Here is a 24,405-nt window from a genome sequence, read left to right on the forward strand (position 1 = left end):
GCAATGCTCGATTTGTTACCACAGGTCAAATTGGCCTGATGGAAAATATTTATTATTACAATTAATCTTCCTCTTTAATGTGTTCTTTGTTGAATTGAAAAAAAAAAACTCTCCAATAGCAATAAGAATGACCTTTTAAAATGAAATTTAGTAATAATAAGAATAAATGTAATCCTCGAATAATAACATATGGTAATAATAATTTAATTAACTGCTGTACATATTCAACACCTAAACTGTTTATTGGTGCAAAGAAACAATAACGTACTGATAGTGCTAGAATTGCTTTCAGATTCCCATTATTTTATTGATTTACTTATTTCCTGTGGTATATGAACAGTCCACTATTAGACAAGTTCACAGCACCAATAAGATGTTTTTTTTTTTTTTTTTTTTTTTTTTAATGTTGTTATTTGTTAATACCAAATTTTTGGTGTTTTAGATTAGGTGATGTTTTGGGGGACTGCATTGTATTCAATTACTATTGGGCGCACTATAAGTGTTATTTTGCATTTCACCCAAACAGCGCTAGCCTGTATTTGTGGCGGGATCCTTGAATTATATTCATAGATCACAGTGAATGAATGAATGGTGGTGAAAATGGCGTGGTAACCAATGGAAGTAAAATAACTCTAGTTAAAGGGTATCAGTTCATGGTAAATGGCGTTACTGGGTATTTTTATTACTTTCGTGTTCTGTTCATCAACTGAAAGAGCATCTAATTCTATTCCATTTTCAAATCATTATACGACGAGAGTCCCATACTCAAACTCTCTCATATGCGCCAACACATACAAACGTGAAGTGGGGGAAACAATCACTGATCTCATAAAATAATTGCCACAGTGATACTTGATAAACCTATCGCAAGTATAATTGCTTTAACGTTAAACCTGGTTGAATTGTAGTACATTTTATTTACCCTCTATAGTGAAGTCCCCGTTGCAGCACTAAATGTAAAGTGTTACCACATGTAATAAAAGGATTAGGTCATCTGACATGGTTAAATGCAGTTGTTTCACTGCGCAGTAAGTCATGTCTTCCTGTTGTGGCTATATGGACAAATCTGCTGCAAAGCTCATTATGTTTTAATTATTTACGTCTATAAGTTTATAGAATGTATATATTTAAATGTAAGTGTCAACTGTGTAAATACAGAGCGTCTGTGTATTGGGGCACACAAAGCATTGAAGACAGACTGACAGAGAATCACTGTTCACAATCTCAGTGATAGCTGTATAATTGTGTACATACATCTTCTTGTCCACAGACCCCCTCCGTCAAGCTTAAAGCAATAGATCAAGTCCAAAACTACATGGTATGAAATATCCCCAGTTGTGGAGAGAGAGAGAGAGAGAGAGAGAGAGGAGAGAGAGAGAGAGGAGAGAGAGAGAGAGAGAGAGAGAGAGAGAGAGAGAGAGAGAGAGAGAGAGAGAGAGAGAGAGAGAGGTCGTTGTGTAAGCTATCCCTTTGTGTTGATTTAGGAAGACGTTTGCTGTATATAACGTTCAAGGCTGATAATATCATTGCTCGACCAGATAAATAAAGCATTGGCCAAACCATCGGGTCAGCTATCGATCCATTCTGTTGCAGAAAGAAACGGCGAGGGAGGGGGGGAGAGGGAGAAAAGAGAGAGGGGGAGCTCCAGTCTCCCTCCCGCTCGGCTCCGACTCATTAGCATTCCTTGCCCATGGACCTGCATTGACAACTAACAGAGATATCCAGCTCACCACTATGCATTCTCTCCTTTTGTCTTCAAACCCTTCATTGCAACGGATTCATTTTCTCCACCGCTTTGAAAACTAAATTTTAATTCATGTTCACGAGACCTGATATAAATATAGACGATAGACCTATAGAGCCTACTATAATATATATATATATATATATAGTATATATATATATATATATATATATATATATATATATCTATATATATATATATTATCTATAATTTAGAGGGTAACAGATAGTCGTCGTACAGAGCTGGACACATATGGAAAAGTTTCTATACCTATTATCTATATATATATATATATATATATATATATATATATATATATATATATATCTATGATAATATACACATAAGGTATTTTAGTATATACATATACTGTGTGTGTGTTTCCAAAAAGTGTATTTGTTTATTTATTTAAAATGCTAAATTAATTCTGAAAGTGTAAAAGAGAATATGCATGATTAATGCCTCTTGCATTAATGAGCATTATAAGGGAGAAGAACATTCGCGAACAGGTCTTCCCAGTGGTGCCCCATGCATTTCCATGTAACCAGATTGATTATACTTTAATGTGAGGTTTTAAATGAGGTTCTTATGCAATCAGAAATGTCTTGGGCAACATGTTATTCAGTGTATTTGTTTATTTGAACACTGTGGCTTTGCGTCCGTTGCTATTTAGGGTGGCACTGTTGTAAATTAGTTTTGAAAAAAAAAAGTTTCCAAAAGACCTGTTTAAAGTAAAGCACATGTACACATGTATAGTTTGCGGAAGGGGTAGCAATTACAACTAACCAAGTATGTGCTTAGAAATGTATAACGCGCCCAGCGCTGACAGCTGCTTGTCACTTAGTAACTTCTCTCCAAGTTCTTTTTTTTTTCTTCTCAAAGGCCCGCTTCTCTCTTGCTTTGTTTTTTTTTTTTAAATATGCATGTCTCTCAGGAATGCCAGTCACGAGTCCAAACTTTGTGTCCAACCTCCCACATGAAATGATCCTTTTATAGGGAACCCGATATGTCTCAATCGGCACAGCACTCAATGCCTTTGGGCATGGGGGCGCTAGTCCTTTAAAAATAATCATAGCTAATAACGGACCAGAAAACAAGTTTTACATACGATCCTCAAGATCTGCTCACAGTGAAGAAACATAACATGCATAATTAAAGGATGCAACGACCAGAAGGGAAGTCTGCAAAAAAAGTAGGATGTTCTATATTTTATTTCACTGTGTGTTCGTGTGATGAGATAGAGGGGGAGAGAGAGGATAGTGTGAGTCTGTGTGCGTGTGTGTGATTGAGTTTGGCTGTCATTAACTACAAATTAATCAACACGTGGCAGTTAAAGTTGAGAGTGCGATTTTTGTATGTGCTGCTGAAATGAAGAGTAAGAATTTCAAGAGCAACAGAAGCAAAAATGAAAACAAGTTTGGATTTCAAAGAAAAATGAAAGGGGGTAACGAATACATCTGTGAGTTGAGTAAACAACAAAGGGTTTCAATTCCAGAACAACACTGATTATTTTGTACAAGTGTAGAATTACTATCATATACAGCACGGTTTCATGTTAGTTGATTTCTTTGCTTCAACTCACCCCCCCCCCCCCATCCATTTGCGAAAAAAAAAAAAAAAAAAGGGGGCAATGTCACGACGCATATCGATTGATAAAAATTAGCTCCACATCATTATTATTATTATTATTATATTATTATTATTATTATTATCTTATTATTATTATTATTATATTATTATCATTTTCGGTCGTTCAAGTGTTAATCGTGTTTATTTATTTATTTATTCAGTTGTTTACATATGTATTTATGTATTATCGGTGTTTTGTATATCATTGTTACAGTAAGCTGGTACACGCTTTCCATCTGCAAACAGTGGGACTGTTTGCCAGTCTGGAACAGCAACAAGCAATACAAGTTGTTGTTTCCTTTCAAAAAGGGTACCTTCCTTGACAGCGATGTGACGTCAACACATTTCGAAGCTTCCCTGGTGGATGCGTAATTTTGCCCAGTACAAAAAATAAAATGAAGAAAAAAAAAAAATAATGCAAGAGGGATTTTCCATTACTTGCAGAACAAACATTTTTACACGTTGTAACATAAAGAAAGCTCTTATTTGGTATTGCATTGGGTTTCGTCGATATCTACAGCTCCACTTTTAATGCACACCAGATGGTTTGCGACTGTGCCACCGCAGCCAGCTCACTCCTCAATTTTATTCAGCAGCATTTTGTTGCAATTACATTCCATGCTGAGACCAATTTTATTGGTGACCTATTTTTCATATTTGCAGCATTTTATGTTAGAATCCCCTCGTTGGCCTTCCTGTATTCGGTATTGTTCCACGCTAATCAGCAACATTTTTGTTTTGGATATGAAGTTCACTTTTATATGGAAACAGTTTTAAATACGCCACATAATCCATTCAACTGCGCTACATATCTACACATCACCCAACCTACAGTAAGGCACACATATTACTGTCCGTTTTAAGTTATGACGTGTTTACATTTAACTGGCATACATAAACCAAAACTGTTTAAACAAAGTGGCACTGACGCGCGAAGTAGCCTGCAGGCAGGTTATATAACACTGTACAGCATTTTAAGAATACATCAATGGATAGAATATAGCTGTTTTTAAAATGTGCATAGTAATGCAAATGCATGCTAAACAGTTAAAATATAATATTTAATATAAGTTGATTATAACCCACACCATCTAAAACAAACCCCCCAAATGACCTAATAACAGCTATTTGGCTCTTACTGTAACCCGCCCCCTTGGTAAAATCGCAGATGCTTATTTTATTGATATAATTTATACTATGGTTATGGTGAGATTAATATCTCTCCACTAACAGCCATTTAGCAAATAATAAAGGCGTTTTGGAGGCTTTCCAATGTTACACATGTAGTCGACCATTAAATGATACGTGAAAAAATTAACATCTGCTTTCCTGAAATTAAGTATGCCAAGTAAGTCTTTTATGAACCCAAACCCACTTTTAAAACGAAGCCTGCACTGATAAACTGCCGTAAATGTGTAATGCATATGTATATATTACAGATATATATTTACAACTGCTTTGTTAATAACTCATAACTGACAGGTAATATTGCAACAAATAGGTTCTTCCAAAGAGATGTTTTTTTGTGTTAGTTTTTTTTTTTCTTTTGTTTTTTGGGGTTTTTTGACGAATTTGCTGTGAGGTGACGGCAAATCAGGATAGACAGGCGTGCGGTTTAGTGAATGATGTTGTGGTTAATATTGTTCTAATTTAAGTTTTATTTACCTAATTTCTCAGCATGGTTTCTATTTTTCTTTATAATGGATTGATGAATCGTTTTGGTTAGATAGATTGTTCATCCCAGTTACAGGGAACTAACGTGGGTTTTGACAGTGCCCTCTGACGGATTATTAATGTTTTATGGATACAACACACTTCCACAAATAGTTGTCAGATTATAAAAAGGCCTGACGAAAACGGCTCTTTTGTACCCCTCACCCCCTTCCCCAAGAAAAAAATGTACACAACTTAATGTAAATATTTAACACACAATAATAACCTTGACCCAGTATATGCTAAATCAAAACTTAAGGATTTTAATAATGAAAACATAACAATACAGGTCATACCATTATAATCATATATGCTTCTAAAATAACAGCCTGTAAACCAATAATAATGCAATTTACTATACGTAAAAAAAAACTCAAAGTCTAATACATTCTTCTCTGGCATATTGGTCAGCCATATTTAATGGTAATTCATAACAACTGCCGTCTTGAAAGGCAGTACTGATACAGTCGATAAAACATTTTTGTCCAGCCGGAGCTCCCTAACGCTCCAGGGAGGACGTCACTAGCTGGTTGCTAGCACTTTTTGGCCTACATACCATTGCTCTGATTACAGAAGTGCCTCTTCTTGTTACAGAAGCAAAATCTTTAATATTTGCTGCATGTTGCATTAAAGCCAGCTTGAATGGCGAGTTTGCGTGTCTGTGTGTGTGATTGTGCATGTGTGTGTGTGTGTGTGTGTGTGTGTGTGTGTGTGTGTGTGTGTGTGTGTGTGTGTGTGTGTGTGTGAGAGAGAGAGAGAGGAGAGAGAGAGAGAGAGAGAGAGAGAGGGAGAGAGAGAGGGAGACACACACACAGAAAGAGAGAGGGGGGCTTGGGGGAGAGAATGAGAGAGAAGGGAAAGAGAGAGGGGGGTGTTGTGGGTGTATTGCGAGGAGGTCAAAGGAATGGCCTTTTCTTTCTGAGTGACATGACCCCTTCTCTTCAAAGGCCATGAAGAAATAAACGCTCTTAATCCAAATGGGCAAATTTTCCAGGTTTTCAGATCTTCTCTTTCTGAAATGGTTTTGTATTTTGAGGCAATTAGAATATGGGCTGTTTTATCCTTGCAATAATTTGAGAGGCTTCAAATATTCAATTTCGAAACAAATAATTTTCATTTGTTATGATTTATTTTTTATCCCCCATCTCGCTCGCATTCTGCATTTGCATTTGCTCGTTATTGCAATAAAGATTGCTTGCAAGGGTCTTTTTGGGTGGAGTGGAGTTTAAGGGGGTTAGCTGCGGGTGTAACCAAAGGGGACGGGGACGGGGACGGGGACGGGGATGGGGATGGGGATGGGGGGTCGGCGGGTTCTACCACAGCTAAACTGGACAGAAAGTGGACAAGGCCAGATAGGGTCACGCTTTCATGCAGGGGGCTGGTGCTTTTATGGCAAAAAAAAAGAAAGAAATGGAATACCTTACAAAGCTTTTGCTATACTACTGGTAACAAAACGTTTCACATCTTCACTCCTCCTCAGCATAAAGGAGACAGTGTCCTCATCTTAGCAACTCTCCAGTGACTATTAGACGTATTTTAAAAAACTTAGTTCTATATAAGAAAAGGCTGGGTGCATAAAAAGCACAACCTTCACAGTGTTAAAAAAACAATAATGAAAAAAGAAAAGCTGAAGTAAGAGTTCGCCCGTTGTTCGACGGTACATTTTAATATTACAATTACACTCACATGAGTGTATGATTCTTCATAAAGCCCTGTGCTGGCCCTGAAACAGGCACTCAAATAGTGGACAATATAGTTACACGTTAACGAGGAGGTTTTTTTTTTTTTCCCAGCCTGATAAGATATATGTTTTTTGTTTGTTTGATTGATTGTTTTTCAGAGGCTAAAACGAAGGACTTGTACACTTCAATGTGGACGCGGACAGGAGCCAGGTGATCTGTTATCAGTCACTTAAATCTAATTAAGACCGAACTGGTACACAGGGAAAGCACGACAAACGCTCACAATGATAGATATGCTGTCGTTTAGGCACACTGAATGGAAGAAAAAATTTAGTTCAGCAAAAGTATGTGTAGGGCTTAGCCCTTGGACAAAACAAATATATTAAGATTAGCGAAGCACAAACACAAAACAAGCAAACAAACAAACAAAATCCTAAAATAAAAGCCCTAAAAAAACCTACTGACTTTAATTTTTTGCAATTTGTGTAATAATCCACTTACAAAAGGAGGGGATTTGTGTAAAGTTTTTAACTCCTCAGGCAAAAGACAAAATAAATAAATTGCATTATACTGTATTCAATTATTCGCTGCTTTGTTTTTTTTTTGTTGTTTTTTTTTGGGGGGGGGGGGGGGGGGGGGGGGGGGTTAAATTTTTGGGGGTTTATATTTACTATGGGGACAGTCTGCTTGACAAATCCTTTCGATAGGCGCTTAAACTAAGACTGTTCTGGGCTTTTCCTGCCAGCTCGGTTGCGTTTCAAGTTACCCCACTTCTCTGTGGTTTCTACAAATACCGCAACCGTACATTTCGTCAAGAAATCTGTCGTATGTCCTCGTGGATAATAACGTTACAAGGCATTGTTTTGTTTAACTAGCGCTAAGTAGAAAATAAATCTCAGGTTGTGAGAAAACATAACAGAGTGCAGTTGGCATGTGTGTACATGCACTTTTAAACGCAATGAATCAATGTTACATTACACAGCTGGGTATCTAACAGTGCAGGTGAGCTGTTATGGAATTGATGCAACGATATGTAATTTTATTTAATTCAATACTGAGCAACCCTAGTCCATCATAAATCTGTGCATTGTTGCAACATAAATAATGATACAAATAATCCTCATAATCGTGTTACTGTGTGTGCCTATTTAAGCATTGCAGTTTGTATTTTGTGTTCATTTGAGTTATTATAGTAGCCTTTATTTAAATTATGGGTTTGATACTTAGTCTTGGTACACTGCTATTGTTAATAATACCGTTTTTCTTTTAGGGTTAGCCTACAGTTTTAATTTAGTGATGAAAAACATATCCACAGTATTTATTATTATTATTATTATTATTATTATTATTATTATTATTATTATTATTATTATTATTATTTGTTTTTGTTGGTTGTTGTAAAATCATAATTTACATGAATCCTTAGCGTACTTTTACGCAGAAAATTAAAAATTTTTTTTTTTGCGTTTAACACACGCAATATGTACTTGCTGACATCGCAATTTATAATATTCGCAACAACTACTACTGACTACTACTAGTATTATTATTATTATTATTATTATTATTATTATTATTATTATTATTATTATTATATAATTACTGTTTGCCGCGTCTTTTAAATTGATAATAGATATGGACGTAATTCTGTTTAATTTACAATGGTATCTGAGTATAAATGAGAGAATTATTTATGAACGCTTTAGTAAAACGGGATCTTTAGCTTTATAATTCTGGCCCTCATATAGAGGTTGGTTTATATAGATATGTCATATATAAAGCATAAACAAATGTCTTTAATGTAAGACCTTTAGGGGAAATACAATGCAAGCAGACATGCGTTTGCTCTTCCTCTTTTATCAATGAATATTTTCAAATCTTGCGGAGTTTTTTTCTTTGTTTATTTGTTTGTTTTTGTCAAACGCGTTCACTAAATAGTGAAGCATAACGCCCAAGCATACCTCATTCATATTTAAGAAACTGGTAACGTTTAAACTTGTCCGTGTTGTCTCTGGCCAGTGATCGCTCAGCTAACCCCCTGTCCTATGCTGCTGCGGAGCCTTCATCTCTCTCTTTCTGAGTTTGTTTCTAGGTTTGATTGCTAGATGGCGCTATGTGTACTGGGACCCTCCAGCGCCAGGATAAACCGTCTTTTTTTTTTTTTTTTTTTTTTTTTTTTTTTTTTTTTTTAAAGCAATATTTCCAATTGTTTTTTTTAACTTCTCGAATTTATTCTATTTATTTATTTTTAATGCAATGCTACAGTTTTGATGGTGCGTGACTTATTATAAAACCACACAGCGTTGGGGTTTATTTTATTTATGTTACACGCCCTGTGTGTTTAATAGGCTACCGTAAAATTAACTGGGGGGGGGGGGGGGGGGGGGGGGGGGGGGACTATATTAGTAGCAAAAAAAACCGTTATAAAATGTGTAGTCGAATAGTTGTATTCATTGGCTAAACCAAAGTAATTCGTTGTGTTTCTTTCTCTTTAAAGAACAAATACATTTATACTGAAAAGACCAGCTGTTTAAATAATAAACAGCATATGAAGAAAACCAGGAGTTAAAACTTGGAAAATGGTTACGTTATTTATTTGTAAGTCCAAAACATTGAAGAGTTGTTATTTTAGTACTGTGTTTAATGCCTTTGAAAATATAGTTAGTCTGTTTGTTCTGAAGTATACTGGGAAGGATAATGACTGTGCTCCATCACCTTTAAAAATGTATTACACACAAATAACAGAAAAAGCATACAGGCTGCACAGTTTACCTGTGCTTGGAACTTGTAAATGACAATCATTTTGACAGCTTTTGTAAATTTATCTCACTTAAACAACTGTTTTAGTTGTCATGAATCGTGCTTTAATTAAAATACTGTCTCATCGTTGTTTGTTATTTTTTGTATTATTTTATTTAGCATATGTAAATATTCGTACATGAAACGCGAATTGTGTATGGTTTTGCTATGGTCTCCAAATCAATGTGTGTGTGTGTGTGTGTGTGTGTGTGTGTGTGTGTGTGTGTGTGTGTGTGTGTGTGTGTGTTACTTTCAACTTGTTTTGATATTTGGAACGTGTCCTTTATATATTTCATATCGTCTGTGCTAAGATAATTTGTAACAAAGATGTATTCAGACTTTATATACATCATATTTTACTTTATTTAGATCATTGAAAAAAAAATTATAAACTTATCACAATTATTCATATTTTCCATCTAAAATATGTGTTTAATAATATAATGGAATATATATCTATATAATATATATATATAATATTATATACATCGACTGACACCTTTTTTCTATTGGGCAAAAACGGACTGTTCGATTTAGTGGAATTTATCCTGATACTTCATAAGTATGACGATAAATATAGTGTTATAGACACTGTTGAAAAAAGATAACCCGCCTGAAAGCTAAAATCACCTTAAATATCTCTGATATTTCATACTGCATTTTTAATAAAACAAAGATAACCTCCTCAGAGAATGACATACATATTTTATCTTTTAAACTCAACAGCTAAAAAGTTTATACAACAAAAAAACGTTTTTTTTTGTTTTTTTTCAGTATGCCTTTTGGCTAACGTATTGATATATTTTTTAGCAGCAAATCATCTGCGGGCTCACAAGATGTTTTTTTGTTGTTTGTTTGTTTGTTTTTTTTTTTTTTTGCTTTTTTTTTTTTTTTTTTAGAGCTATGATACACGCGCTTTAATATCAGTAAATAGAAGCTAGTCCACATTTGACGTTGACAAATGATCCTGAGACCAGAAGAGCAGTTTAAAGATGACTTTGAAGGGTTATACAAGATAGAAGAGCAACCTGGTGAAAGAGGTTTAGAACCGTATTCACAAGAGATTCACAACTGCTTTAAAGCGTAACAAAGCGAGTATATTAGATTAAACACAGGGAATACGAATATGAGTGACATTCAACAACTATAATTTAAAAATAAATAAATAAATAAATATTGACATTTTACTTAAAATAAACTAAAAAAATGTGTCTGAAAATGAGTTAATATTGTTTAACCCTAACCCTTCCAACTCATTTTGCCAGCACCCTAGACATTTATTGATTATGTAGATCTTATAATCGCAGTGAACCTGTTATATATTATATACAGGGACCCTGCGAGTGGTTAGAAAAAAAGATGCGTTTTCTCTAAACTTTAATGTACATCATAATGATTAATATAACCTGCTTCATGTGTTTACAACGCAGGGGAAGCTCGCCATCCTCAGTTATTTGAAAAGGAAAACTTGCAATTAGAAAGTGTTCTTCTTATTATGGAGCATGAATGAAGGGCGAGAAACTGTGTGCAAAACAGGTGATCCCTTTCAAGGGAAACCCCGCACAACCCAACATTTAAAAAGATGAAATAGGAACCCAGCCTGAATTCATATTACCTACAGACTTAGAACCGCGATTTCTAAGAGAGAAAACTGACACAGATTTAAAAACATTAGGAAAAGAAATATCCGCATTAATTGAAAGCAGTAGGGCCTGTATTTGCTATACATTTGCGAATATATTTTAGTATCCTTCTACGAGTTTTTAGTATGAAAACCATAGCGGAAATATCTGTTGTCCTTTTAGCCGTACGCTTATATATATCATAGTATATGATTATATATATATATATATATATATATTACTATATAATATATATATATATATATATATATATATATAAATGAAACCTGACGATATATGTTTTTAAAATATCTATGGCATGTTTTTATGTTATTTGTGATTTTTTTTTTAGGGTAAATTATGAATGCTACGGAGACATCTCGTCTTCACAGCTTCATTATATTATTTATTTGCTAGTCTAGACTGAATTCTAACAAGGTATCCTTCTACCTATGCATAAAATATCGGTCATATCCTGGAGTCAAAGGGCAGTTATGAGCTCGATTAAGGTGGAATAATGCATAGAAGACACCAGCTATAATAACCGCTTTTGGAACTGAGTTGGAATTAATATAACTAGTGTGCATTACCAGGAGTAATTGATAAATCGGATTGATATGGCAGTGTTCCAAAAACTGTTTTCCCTCAACTTAAATCTTTCAATAAGGACTGTACGTTAACCGAATGACTGGATACGTTTTGAATGCGATTTTTATGGAAATAGTTTTCATTTCAATTATGAAAAAATCAGCCTAGAAAATAAACTTTATAGGCAAGAATCATGGAGGAAGATTTGATGGACACCACTTTCCTTTTGATAAACATCACTACACCCGAATGAAAGGATTTCGAAAAGAGCAGCGCTACCTAAGTTATGAGGTGATAGGATGCCGTTGATTATACTGACAGTAAATTATATATGTATGGAATTGTCCCTAAGTAGGCCTATGTCCTGATGCAGTTACAGGTGCCATATCGTCATGACAATACAGTTAAACATTTCCTAAAAGACATTGAGGGGTGTGGGGTTTGGGGGTGTCAACGTGCCATATGCTTTCTCTTTGGGATAATAATCATACAGTATACAACATCTGTAAATGTCTGATAAAAGGAAGCGCCTGCATTGCAAGATAATGGTAGCGTCGTCGTTCCAGCTCCTTAGTTGCTGTCAGTATTGTTAGCAATGTTTTGATATGGACGGTGGCTCCAGAGGCTCATCTCCAGGGGCTTTAATTAACAAGCTGTCTGGAAGCTGCAGAGCTCCATCAAACAGCTTTCCCCAGCAGCAAATCCTCCAGCCGCCAGAGCCGGTGCGGATCCTTTCGAAGTTTATCTAGGCTGCACTTTCTTTAACATAGAGTTATCTTCCTCTTCGAAAATCAGAAGAGGAAAAAAAAAAAAAACAACAACAAAAAAAAAAAAAAAAACACCTGACAGTCAATTAGTAGTTTACTTATCAACACAGCTCAGTTAATATGTAATGTACAAGTTGCAATAATCACTAGATAAGTAAGTTTTAAGCAAGTTAGCAAAGATAGCACGGTATAAACAATCAAGAAAGCAGTGGGGTAAATTAAGTTTGTATATCAACAACATAAATGATACTTTAATTATTAGGAACGTAGAAATTAAATAAAACAAAATTAACAATTGCTGCGGCGGAATGAATATATATATATATATATAGATAGATATATAGATAGATAGATAGATAGATAGATAGATAGATAGATAGATAGATAGATAGATAGAAACAATGAAGAGGAACTGTACAGTTTGGTAATAGCAATTAAATCGAAGGTAACGTACTACCTTGAACTTACAGTACTAAAACCGATGCATAATATTGGAATACTGCAGATAGAAATTACTGGGTGAAATTAAAATAAATAAATAAATAAAGGGCATTTGAATAGCAACTAAAGTAGAGAACGGAGTTTAGCTTTGACGAGCATCTCGCGCATATGAAAAAGAAAAGGGTAGCGAGTTGAAGGTCAAGACAGAGCGCTGTCCATGGTGCTACACTGACTTCAGAGGCAGATGAAGGGCCCGTCAAATTAGATAGCGCAGGACACTAATCAATACAATCCCAACCGCGCCAAGGCTTATAATACATCTTGATATAATTTTACACATTACGGACAACACTTTAAACACACACACACATCAGCTTTCTGAGGGAGCATTTAAAAGCATTTGTATAAGTGTTTGTTTTTTTCTAAAAAAAAAATATACATTGGAAATGTAAAAAAAAACAAAAACAAAAAAAAAAACTGACACACTTAAACAGAAAAACACGAGTCTCTATTTTTTGCGTTGCATTAGGTCTAGTGTATTTCAAATCGTGTGCTTTTAAAGCTTACGGCAGAATATTTCTGATTACTACTGACATTTGGACAAACCGGCCAGCAGGTGGTTTGGTGAACTTGTATTCATTCTGCAAGGGGAGTATACAGATTATTGACCATTGATATTCTACACTTATTTCTTGATAATGTAATTATTGTCAAACAAAACATATCTTTAGGACGAGTGCCACGAGTCTGAATTAAGCATTTTGGATCAGATGTTCTCGTTCATTCTTAACCTAGATAACTATTGACAATGCAATATATAAACGTATTCGCCTTTATATTTCATTATATATATTTTTTTGTTTGTTTTGTCTTTGTTTTTTTGTTTGTTTGTTTGTTTTTTTTTACACACAATAGCATTTATCTGTTAGCGTGAGTATTAAACGAAAATTTAAAATTGCAATTAATCATTTTGTTATGATTATAACAGTTAACAAATCCATTAATTTAAAATGATAAATAGTGGTGGTTAGTAGTTCATTCAGTATGCATTGGTTTTGAAATCCACTCTTTAGTACTATGAACTATTTAAGAGTGGTATTACTCTGTGTGTGTGTGTGTGTGTGTGTGTGTGTGTGTGTGTGTGTGTGTGTGTGTGTGTGTGTGTGTGTGTGTGTGTGTGTGTGTGTGTTTTAAAATTCTGATAACTACACAATGAATATATCCTAAACAATTAGATATTTGACCCTTTTCAGCTGGGTGAACACTTTAAACATGATTGTGATGCTGTCTTGAGCAATATTAAGATTGTGGAGGGAAAAAACAACTAAATACAAACAGACTTAGTTGATATATATATATATATATATATATATATATATATATATATATATATATATATATATATATATATATATATATATATATATATATTCAAGTCCTACAGTACAAGATCATGCATTCATTGTTCGCTGGCTTTGGACTATGGTGCAGTCTCTTAAGAGGATGACAGTATTCTAAGGGCATCCCGTTCCCATACTCGAACGAAAAGTAGTGTCCTCAAAGGAAAACGGTTTGCAGGTGTGAGAGGAGCTGATTAAAACCTCTCCGCGCTCTGCGGACGCTGGGGCATTGACTAGTACCTGAGCACTAGGAACAAAAAAAAAAAAAAAAAGATAAAATAAAAGGGAAATTAGGTTCTGCCCATGCAGGAAGAAACAGCTTTCACATCTGGAAGATGTGCACAGCGAAATGTGAAAAAAAAAAAAAAAAAAAAAAAAACATCTCTGAGCTTTATCACAGTCAACCCTGTCAGCTTTCAACTCGCAGTGGCGTAACAATCATGTCTTTAGTGGCCATTAAATCGTTTATTGGAATTAAATAGGAATGTTCAGGGACGCTTAGATAAAGAAATATTAATTATCTTTATCTCGATGTTTTTACTCGGCAGTGTCTGGACGACTGGAGCTCGCCGAGGGATTCCCTTGCAATCGAAATGCCACGTCTTTGTTCTGTGATGATAATGTAACAAATCATATTTATTTAAGTTGCGATTGGGGAACTTGAAAGAATAGAAAATGACTTCAAACATCGCCAAGTTTAGAGATACGTGTGCAGAAAAGTTTTTCCAGACAACATTCCCTTTATTTCAGTCATGAGAGAAAGACAACTGGTTAATTAATGCACAGATATAATCACTCAGTGAATATAAATTGAATACAAATCCATTCATTTAATATTGACACATAAAACTAGGGAAAATAATGTTGTAATTGTTTTAGTTGAATGAAATTAATTTAAAACTTTCGACTTCTCGCAATTAAATTTTTGGAAAGCTGAAGAGCTTTCTCTTATATGTTATTATAATTTTAAACTATATATATATATATATATTATATATATATATAGATATATATATATATATATATATATATTAATAACTATATATATATATATCATATACACACACACACACACACACACACACACACAAATAAAATACAATACAAATCTAATAAAGCGCTGGTATGAGTATATACATAAAATATGTATTTGTAAACTATTTTTAAAGTTATCTGGAAAAAATCATATTTATATGCAATATAAAGACATGTCGGTTTAGCTTTTTTTATGAATATACATAAAAATACAAACATTTGCTGGTTTATAAAAGTAACTAATTGTTCAGTTTTACTGTGTCTTTCTTAGTAATTATTTCGATTAGCGCCACATTCCCAATAACTGAGAAACAGGTATGATGCCCACACACACGTAATTAATTCGTTTGAACACAAGTTTGTTTAGACTATGAAAACAAGCAATATCACAATTTTTATTCGATATATCAAAGGATAGATTGTTGTTACATCGTCGCAATACACACACACACACACGTCTCATGTTACAGCAAATGCCCAATCACTAAAACTAAAACAATAAAAAGTGTTTCCAAAAGCGTTCTAAAGAAAGTCCATGGAACCATTCTATCTCAGAGGGTTCTGCTTTACATGGGGTTCAGATAGAGGTTCGGTAATAAAATCACTTGAACGCTAAGAGCAAAGGAAAGAAATACACAAACATGCCTTTGCTTTCTGTGACACACCCTTCTGCCTTTGATTTGACAAACTGTCACTGTTCAGTCACGAAGGTACACCTGGAACTGCAGACTGCTTCATGTTTATAATGACGACCGTTTATATAAATCAGAATGAAAGAAAGAAAGAAAGAAAGAAAGAAAGAAAGAAAGAAAGAAAGAAAGAAAGAAAGAAAGAAAGAAAGAAAGAAAGAAAGAAAGAAAACATCTGAACTGATACAATTTCTTTATTCGGGGCCACAAATTTCGTTTTCCAAACCTTCTAATGAAAGAAAGAAAGAAAGAAAGAATTATTAAGCAGAGCTGGTTGTATTTATCGTGTGCCCATGTGTTTATATGTTATAGTCTACTGCATGTCATTATCGGTCGTTGTGCTTACATTTTTAATATCCCAAGAGTGTATCAACTAAAAAGCGACATGGATATTCCGTTAACCCTTATAACTGTTCTGCATTTAAGGCCGACCATCGTATAATTATCTATTATGCTGGTAAACGCACGCCAAAAAGTGTTGTGTTTTATAATTCTGAAATGGTTGAACTCAAATTACATTCAAGCTGAGAGTTCTCTCCTAGGCAGCTTTACTTTCCATTTTCAATTGACTGTGGACTTTTACACACAACTGTCTTACGATACACCCTTTTTACAAATCAGGGGAGTGTAATTTCCTTCCGTATATTTTGTTCTTGTTCATACTAATATTTATTTCATTTAACTTTCATTTACCAGTCCCCTCTGTAAATGGAATATTTTCAACGTCTAGGCTTTATTTAACTATGAAAAATTAATGCAACACAACCAACTGTTAAATTAATAAGGCTATTATACAGAAACCCTATAGTAAGTGTTTTAAGGGACAACACTTACCCTGATACCACTGCAAAAACATTTGCCAAACTAGACACAGACAGTCCTACGAATACGGGTCAGTTCTGTGTTTCACCATCACTGCATATATGCACATCAGAGCCTTACCGGTATATTTATCTGGCATAAGTTTCTCGTTCTAAATTTAATTGTAAAATAATTTATAGCGATACGTCAATCTCTGACATGACAAGAAAGTTCTTTTGTACATAACACATTGTTACAATTTGAAAAGTCAAACAAAGGGAGCAATACCCGGTTTATTTGTGGTATTGGTGATTTGGGATGTGCGGATTGGAGATATGGGCATGTGTGGGTGATTTGTGGGTGTGTGATTACGTGCCTCGAACAAATCGGAGTTTCCTGAGGTTCCGGTTACAGAAACATACCTACAAAGCAAACACACCACCCAATAGTGTGCAGGCGCTCCTGTTGACAGTACGCCAAGAGGTTCCTCAGGGTGCGCCCGAACGGAACGATCTGGGTAGAGTTTCTGTTTGTGTCGGGCTGTACACACGTCCGCGAGGCATGTCATACTGTATTGATCTCAATGAAAAGCAAATGGTAACGGAAATCCCACGCGGAAAAGCTGCTTCATCTCCAAATGAGCTGGAAGGAAAACAATTTACGCGCGATTGACGAAGTAACAAAAAAAGAGAGACAAAACGACAAGAAAACACAAGAGTCTTTTGCAAATTATTGTATTAATTAAAAAGGTTGTTTACAACTCTTATCAGCTGCTGTGTGTTGTAGTTCATAAACTGTGAAGTGGCCAAATATGACTGAATAAACATTTGCGTTGTAAGGATACACAACTAGCATGTTTGTATGTAGAACAATATTAATAGCTACAGATGAAATGTACATATTACAGTACTAAGCATTTTGGGCTAAAAAGTTTGTTAATGTATTGTTTCACATAATTACTCGTAAAGACAGATTGGTAACAGTGGACAGAAAATAGGCATGAAGTTTAAATGATTGTATGTACTTCATTATAAACATATTTTATTAGTGCATTCCAAAACAAAATGAATCAGTACAATCTTTGCACTCTCTGTTGTCTGACGACCATCCTAATACGAGGTTAGGTTTCTTTCTGCTAATTCCTGACTGAAGACTCAATAGTTTGGTATGTATTAGTTACTACTGAACATCGCCTCCAGCACCAACACATTATATATATATATATAATCTTCTAAGAAACTTCATATAGCATCTATAGTTTTGCTTAGCATAGAGATACAACGCTGATTGTTGCAGCTTAGTGACCCATACAATTCGGGGGTTAGTTTTCTCTTCAGACCAGAGCATGTAATTATGCAAATAGAGCGCTGTCACTGATCTGGTGGAATAGTCCCCTTATAGAACGGTGGAAGAAAGTGCCATTTTAACTTACCCGAGCATTTACTCTGTGGTAATAGTCCATATGTAGGATTGTGCACGAGAAAGGGCGGGCACTAGGGCATGCGTAATTCACATAATAATTGAAATATCATTTTATCGGCAGTATTGACAGGTATCAGGGGAACGTCGTGAAATCAGGACAGGACAATGATTAGCATGCAACAGTAATTCAAAACCTAGCATTATAGACCTAGAAGCGCTCCATTTAAAACAAACAAAAAAAAGGATATAGGCCTAGAGTTTATTCTGCTAATTTATTTTCATTTGTATTGGTACACAGCAAACATCCATGTAACAAATAATTTTATAGCGGTGTTGATATTTAAATGTGATTCGTTGTTATGTATAGTAATAGAACAGAACGGGCCAAACGATGGCAAACAAAAAGAATACAGAAAATACCAGTGTGGATCTACTATGTACTGGTCCACTTTACCTAAAACATCAAAGAGAAACTGCATTGAAACTACCAAGAATTCAACTCAAAAACATGTATTACAGGCAACTTTGGTGTACATCCAATTATATATTTGGTACCAGTACATACTTTAAAAATAAATAAATACATTTTAATAAGCCATGTTGCAACCTAAAACATCTGACTCCAAGCAGTCGGCTCTCGTACAGGGAAGGAGCAAACGTTGTTCTATATAGATTAATACTGTAGCCAGGTAGCTGGTATTAACTTAGCATTATTCTTTTCTCTTGCTTGAAATGTAGCTTATTTTTCCCTTTTCTTGCTGAAAAAACGAATAGAACACACTTTACACTAGTACAAACACAACGTGGGCGATGTGTGATGCGACCATTGTTGGAACAGCAAAGTACTTAAAAGGAATTTGTAACATGGAAAAAAAAGAAAGCGCCTTGTGTGATACATTGAATGATGAAGTGTGTAGATAGCGTCACCTAAGTAAACATTTTCTTTGTTAAAAGCATATAAACTAAATATTGCATGTCCATTTATTATTTAAAGCGATAACTGTTAAGTAGAGCAAAGGTGCATGTGGTAGGATTACTTACCATTAGCTACTTACTTAAAAGGCCAGTCACTATGAAAGCAAATCATTTTAGACTGGGCTTGATCTAGTGTTCCAGGCTATTGAGCTATTTGAGGACATCATGCTTTTTAAAAGCAAAACCAAAATCAAAAGGCCATTGTAATAACCGTTGTTGGAAATTCATTTAAGCTCTTAGTGCTCATTATCAAAATGCAGCTACCCTGGAACCGTTTCAGAGCGTGATGTGTCTTAACAGATCGTCCTGCCTTATACAGTTAAGATCACTGCGTGAATCTGGTGGGAAATCGAGAAGAATAACGTTTATATGAGCTGTTTAAGAGTTATTTAAGTAGGATTTTATGGAACGTAAGAAAGCATACAGGATCACTTCTGTGTCGGTTTCACGTGATTTTTAGTTTGTGGCAACATGTTCAATCCTGCTAATTATTATGATTATACTATAAATTTAGTTGCATACTGTAGGCTGCTGCTATACATTATTTGTTGCTGGCACAGGGCAAAATGAGATCCCCATACACTAGCTGCTATAGGGTTAATGGGAAGATTGCAAAGATTTATCGTGGGGGCGTTTTATGACAGTATTGGTTTTCAACACGTGAAAACAAAAGGCGTTGTAACCCTATGAAGGCTATGACTCCTTTCTTTACAAAGATTAATGACCTTAAATCTGGTTTTAACGCATGGGTTTTTATTGTTTTGACTGTCACGGATCTGTTAAGTTTGATAACACAAATAGAAAACATGCTATTATACAGCACGCAATCTGAAAGGGTTTTTTTTTTCCCTAATCTGTTTACTTATTACTTTTTCTTTATTTAATTCTTGTAGATCACGTATGCAGAAGTGAGGATCGAAGACAAAGGTACGTAGAGTGAGAGAAAGAGAGAACAAGAGAAAGTGCTTACTATAATATAAATGCAATTCCAATTTAACGGGTTTTAAAATGATGCATTTCAGTGGATTTCCCTTGCTAATAATATGAGTTGATATCAGCAGATAACTAAACTGTCAAGAGCGGTCTGATTTCATTCCAGATATCTGAGTATAGGGCTCGGATCACTTTTCCGACTCAATTTCACTGGACTTCGGAGTTAGCCAAGCGGTAGCGTGCTCAGAGTCAAGCAACAGGCTTCTCTTTAGTGCCCTGTCCCGTTTTATTCCCTACTTCACTTCCACATACAGATCGTATTTCTTAATATTCATGCCGTTTTTATGGTCACTGATTCTGAAGTCATTTTGACAAACTAGTGTTTCACAGGGGTCACTTTATTTTATTGGTCCGGGGTTTAAAGTCTTCAGCTGAGTTAAAGAGAAGTGTTAACAGGAGAGGCAGCGTACACAACGAAAAACAGTTCAGAGCCACTGTCCTTGGCAATACATTTCCATCAATTCCACGACAATGGCACACAAAAGACCACATTCACAGACATTTACCTCGGAGCTAAGTCACCTGTTCAAAAAAAAAAAAAACATCACGAGCTACCATTTAACGTATTGTTTCTTGCTCGTTTTGTAACATGTTTTTATTGAGCAAAAACAGACACATTAAATGAGTACAGAATGTGTCAGGCTTGCTGCATAATAGTAATCCTCATTCTTTTTATTTTGATCACTTTTAAAAATCAACCATTCATGTTTCTATGTGTTTAATAAAATTACATAAAATATTAAAACAAACAAAATAATTTCAGATACAGCAGTATATTTTGCCATGAATTAAAAAAAAAAAAAAAAAAATACAATTCAATTACTGTACTTGGCTAACTCACAAGATAATACAACTTAAAACAAGTAGGATACAAAGCAGAAGCAAAATAATTACAACAAAAAGTGAAACTAGCAATTGTTGGAAATAGCATATAACATTCATTGCAATCATTGAACATGCTTGTTGATAAACCATCTTCCCCCCCCCCCCCCCCCCAAAAAAAAAAAAAAAAAAAAAAAAATACCAAACTCCAGGCAGTGTTTATGGATATTTTGTAACTCTGCAACTTATAAATCTGAATGTTTATGACTTGTAATGTCTACAAACCAAGTTAAGCAGAAATGAGTTCAGTATAAGTTGTCACCAGCATTGCATAAAAAGTACAAACCACTGTATTAAAATAGTGGCGTTTTTATTTGCTTGTATATGTAAGAAATCACTGCTGTAAACTGTAGCAATTATCAATACAAGTTTTATTTACTGGCTGCTGGAAAACTTTTTTTTTTTTTTTTTTTTTAATGTTCCTCCTTAAAAATCAGCAATAATTTACATCTTAAATATTAAATGTGCTTTAAATTTGGTTTAAGGCTGTTCTGTTTAATACATTACTGGCAGAGCTACCTATGGCTTTTGGGCAGTTGGCTGCTATAACAGGGTCATGCTATTCATTTATAAGGCAACAATATTGACACACTTTAAGCAAAAGGTAGTGTTCAAAACGTAAAACGATGCACTGAGAAAACTATACATGGGACAGGGAAAAAGTACTTGACATGCATATTCAGTACTGTATATTAGCATTGTGTGAATAATCCTCAAGCTCACAAAATATTCTCTATAGGTTTCAAAAATCCTACAGCTTGCTGCCTTCTTATTAGTTTCACCTTATAGTCTAGCGAATGTTATAATTTAAACCTACAGCAGAAAAAAGAGCATGTCGTGTTTACAATGACATGATTGCAAGAAAATAATCAGCAGAGAAATCACCTATTCATAATCATGCCTTTATCAGCTGTGCTAGAAGACCCTTAGAAATAATAGCACTACTACTACTACTAATAATAATAATAATAATAATAATAATAATAATAATTTTGTCAATACACCAGATCACAAAACAGGACACGTTAATTGGTTAATAATGGAAGATGGTATTTAGTTACAATACTGTACAATACGGTTATTTTTTTCTCCTAACATTAAATTATCCCTTTACAATATACAGCAACAGCCAAACATTTTGCATCACCTAGGATTTTAGGAAAGAAAATTAAATCATATGAACTTATCTTTTATTTAACATCATGCAATCAAAGAAACTACTAAATAACATTGCAAAAGTCTACTGGAAGCCATAATAGTAGTACAGCATTTCCTGTTTGATTTCAAAATGTCACATTTCAATTTTATTAGTATATGGAAAAGTACAATGGGGTATGTAATTCATGAATTGATGAAGCACAATGAGTTTATTCTATAGAATGATGCAAACCCTTGGCCGTAGCTGTACACAGGGAGAGGATTACGTTGTTGCTGTTAATTGCTCTAAACTTGTGTTTATAACACAACAGGCTTAACTTGTAAAGCACTCTTCAGTAGGCTGCTAGACCCATGAAACTGACCATGCAAAGATCAGGCCTGGCGTTCTCTAGTTCACTTTCTACACAGCGATGGCTTACTCTGTATGGATCTCCTCAATTACAGAAACGATTGCAATATTTGGGCATTTCTTTTTTGTTAAATGCGATACACGGCAGTTGATGAGATGCTTCGTAACGCGGAAGACAAATGCAATTAATACATTATATACTGATAACCAGCTTTTACTTTGTGAGCAATGATGCGAAAGAAAGCTGCATGTATGTCTGGGGTATTTGTATTATATATTTTTTCTTCCTTCCCTTATATAAAAGTTGTGAATGTCAGTTCCCTTTTAAAACATTTTACCAACTGTGAAGATAAAATGAATTTTAAAAACACATACAATTAACACAGAACACAGTTATCAGAACCTGCCAGGTTCAATATCAAATAACTTCAGCAAATATAGAAGAGAGCCATATTTTTTTTTTTTTTTTTTTGCTTTTAAAAACCCTTGTATGCAACAAAAATGCACTACTGTTACACACAGCAATCCAGTTCCTGTACTTATGTCTTTACAAACAGCATTGTACAGAAACGATGAAACAAAAGAAAAAGAGGATTTAAAAAGTATGACATTTCAAATCGAAGATAAAATCACCGTTTGCCACTTGCTAGAAACAAAAATAAAATTAAATATATCTTAGAGCAATAGGGAAAAGCCAAGAAGCAATGAGACCAGGAGGGAAGTGTGAAGCTGGCATTAGCTTAGTGCAGGGCTATGTCAGGGCAATTAGAGGTGCACCATACTGCACAGTGCAGTGCTGCTGTCAACCTTAATCTGCACACTGATGGGCAGCACGAAATGCAAGCTACAGCCCACAGGAAGCACAACCAGTGAACTCATATTGCTTTGACAGTTGCAGTCATCTAAAAATAATGCAAAACGCTATTTAGATGTATACACCATGACCCTGTGCTCTAGGGAGAAAAACAATCTAATGAGGGGCTGGGGGCCTGCTCACACAAAACAAGGCAACAGGAGAGAGATTTCTTTTCCCTTTTAAAACTCTTCATGCTTTATTCTGTTGGAGCTCCTTGTGGTTACTGTCGTCGTGGGTTTGGCTTCACAGTTCTGAGCTTCGAAAGCCTCAGTAAAGTACTTGAAAATAGAATGGAAACTCTTCCATGACGTTAACTCGTGCCGCTCTGTACCTAAAAGACAGACAGACAGACACACACATAAAAAAAAAAACACACAAAAAAAACACAATTATTGGATATAGTCTGCGGTTTAACGTTGTAGAGCTGGAACAGGAGAGGTAATAGTGCAAGACATGTGCTAAGTGCTCTCATCCTGCCCACCCCTGTGCACAGAGAGGGTACGTTTACATTGCACTGCTCCATAATCTCCAAGGGCCTGACTCCACTTTCGGAAAACTTCTGCTTTGCCGTTTCTTGGTCACTCACTCTCTCACTCTCTCTCTCTCTCTCTCTCTCTCTCTCTCTCTCTCTCTCTCTCTCTCACACACACACACACACACACACACTCCAGCTCTGGATTCCTCACTGGAAAAATATGCATTATAATGAGAACATGTTGTGTGATGCCTGTGCTTCCCTGAATGGGACGGCGTATATTAACACATGGGAGGGGGGAGGTTAGCTGTTAAAAGCTCATTTCAAGGGTAAAAAGGGCATCGGCTCTTTATCCTAAAGCAAATTCAAACTATTTCATTTTTAC

At 35.0% G+C, this 24,405-nt stretch overlaps 1 protein-coding gene and 1 long non-coding RNA gene across 4 annotated transcripts in view; one reads left to right on the forward strand and one right to left on the reverse strand.

Moving 5' to 3' along the window:
• The first annotated feature begins 2,441 nt into the window (after positions 1-2,441).
• LOC121313116 overlaps positions 2,442-24,405 on the forward strand; it is a 41,955-nt gene continuing 19,991 nt past the window's right edge. Inside the window, exons 1-2 of the long non-coding RNA XR_005949944.1 lie at positions 2,442-2,936; positions 20,201-20,234. This is a non-coding gene — a long non-coding RNA (uncharacterized LOC121313116). The remainder of the gene's footprint in view (positions 2,937-20,200; positions 20,235-24,405) is intronic.
• LOC121313095 (cotranscriptional regulator FAM172A homolog) overlaps positions 21,298-24,405 on the reverse strand; it is a 177,985-nt gene continuing 174,877 nt past the window's right edge. For 2 of the 3 annotated variants that reach the window (XM_041245261.1, XM_041245270.1), the window contains exon 11: positions 21,298-23,876. In XM_041245261.1, the coding sequence (XP_041101195.1) occupies positions 23,725-23,876 (152 nt within the window). In that variant the 3' untranslated portion in view covers positions 21,298-23,724. The remainder of the gene's footprint in view (positions 23,877-24,405) is intronic. The other variant, XM_041245287.1, reaches the window with a different exon arrangement.

Source organism: Polyodon spathula, chromosome 1 (genome assembly GCF_017654505.1).
Source record: "Polyodon spathula isolate WHYD16114869_AA chromosome 1, ASM1765450v1, whole genome shotgun sequence".
Classification (NCBI taxonomy): domain Eukaryota; kingdom Metazoa; phylum Chordata; class Actinopteri; order Acipenseriformes; family Polyodontidae; genus Polyodon; species Polyodon spathula.